At 59.7% G+C, this 1,146-nt stretch overlaps 1 protein-coding gene across 1 annotated transcript in view; it reads left to right on the forward strand.

Annotated features, from left to right (window-relative positions):
- PTSG_11674 (uncharacterized protein) overlaps positions 1 to 1,146 on the forward strand; it is a gene marked incomplete at both ends in the record, with an annotated part of 4,728 nt that overhangs the window by 1,382 nt on the left and 2,200 nt on the right. The window contains one exon of the mRNA XM_004998452.1: positions 8 to 1,023. Coding sequence (XP_004998509.1) covers positions 8 to 1,023 — 1,016 coding nt within the window. The remainder of the gene's footprint in view (positions 1 to 7; positions 1,024 to 1,146) is intronic.

A 1,146-nucleotide genomic window follows, 5' to 3' on the forward strand; every position in this document is an offset into this window, starting at 1 on the left:
ACCCAAGACACCGCCGACCAAGATGAGACCCACAAGACCCAAGGACCCCAGGACACCACCGACCAAGATGAGACCCCCAAGACCCAAGGACCCCAAGACACCAAGACCCAAGAGACCCAAGAGACCGCCGACCAAGATGAGACCCCCAAGACCCAAGGACCCCAGGACACCACCGACCAAGATGAGACCCCCAAGACCCAAGGACACCAAGACACCAAGACCCAAGAGGCCCAGGACACCGACCTCAGCGACCAACCACCCTCCACGGACAACGCGACCATCAACCTCGTGAGCGCCAGGCGGATAGCCAAGGACCTGCGAGGGTCAGGAGTCGACGCAGCCTTCGTCCTTGTGCTCTCCATGGACACCACACCGTCACCCAGTGAGGACCCACGCACCAACGCCCTATTGGAGGAGTTCGCCGACGTGTTCCCCGAAGAGCTTCCAGGACTGCCGCCCCGCCGCGATATCGACCATGCCATCGACCTCAAGCCCGGAGCCACGCCCCCCTCCAAGGCACCCTACCGCCTGTCAACGGACGAACTGAAGGAACTACGCACCCAACTCGACGAACTCCTCGCCAAAGGCCTCATTGAGGCCAGCACAAGTCCTTACGGCGCCCCCATCCTCTTCGTCAAGAAGAAGGATGGGACCCGAAGGATGTGCATCGACTACCGACAGCTGAATGCCCAGACAGTCAAGGACTCGTACCCTCTTCCCCTCATTGATGACATCATCGACAGCCTCTGCGACGCCCGGGATCTTCTCAACTCTCGACCTGCGCTCCGGTTATCATCAGTGCGCATTCGCGCCGGGGACGAGGACAAGACGACCTTTCGCACTCGCTACGGCACCTTCCGATTTCTGGTGCTGCCCTTTGGCTTGACCAACGCACCCCCGACCTTCCAACGCCTCGTCAACAACGTCTTCAAGCAGGAAATGGACAAGTTCATGGCACCCTACATCGACGACCTCGTCATCTACTCCAAGAATGAGAAAGAGCATGAGCAGCACCTCCGTCAGGTATTGCAGAAGCTCCGCGACCATCGACTGTACTGCAAGGCGAGCAAGTGTCACCTGTTCCAGACGGAGTGGAGTTCCTAGGCTTCATCGTGGGACAGGGCCACCTCAAGATGCACCCTGCCA

Source organism: Salpingoeca rosetta, assembly GCF_000188695.1.
Source record: "Salpingoeca rosetta unplaced genomic scaffold supercont1.2, whole genome shotgun sequence".
NCBI classification, from domain to species: domain Eukaryota; class Choanoflagellata; order Craspedida; family Salpingoecidae; genus Salpingoeca; species Salpingoeca rosetta.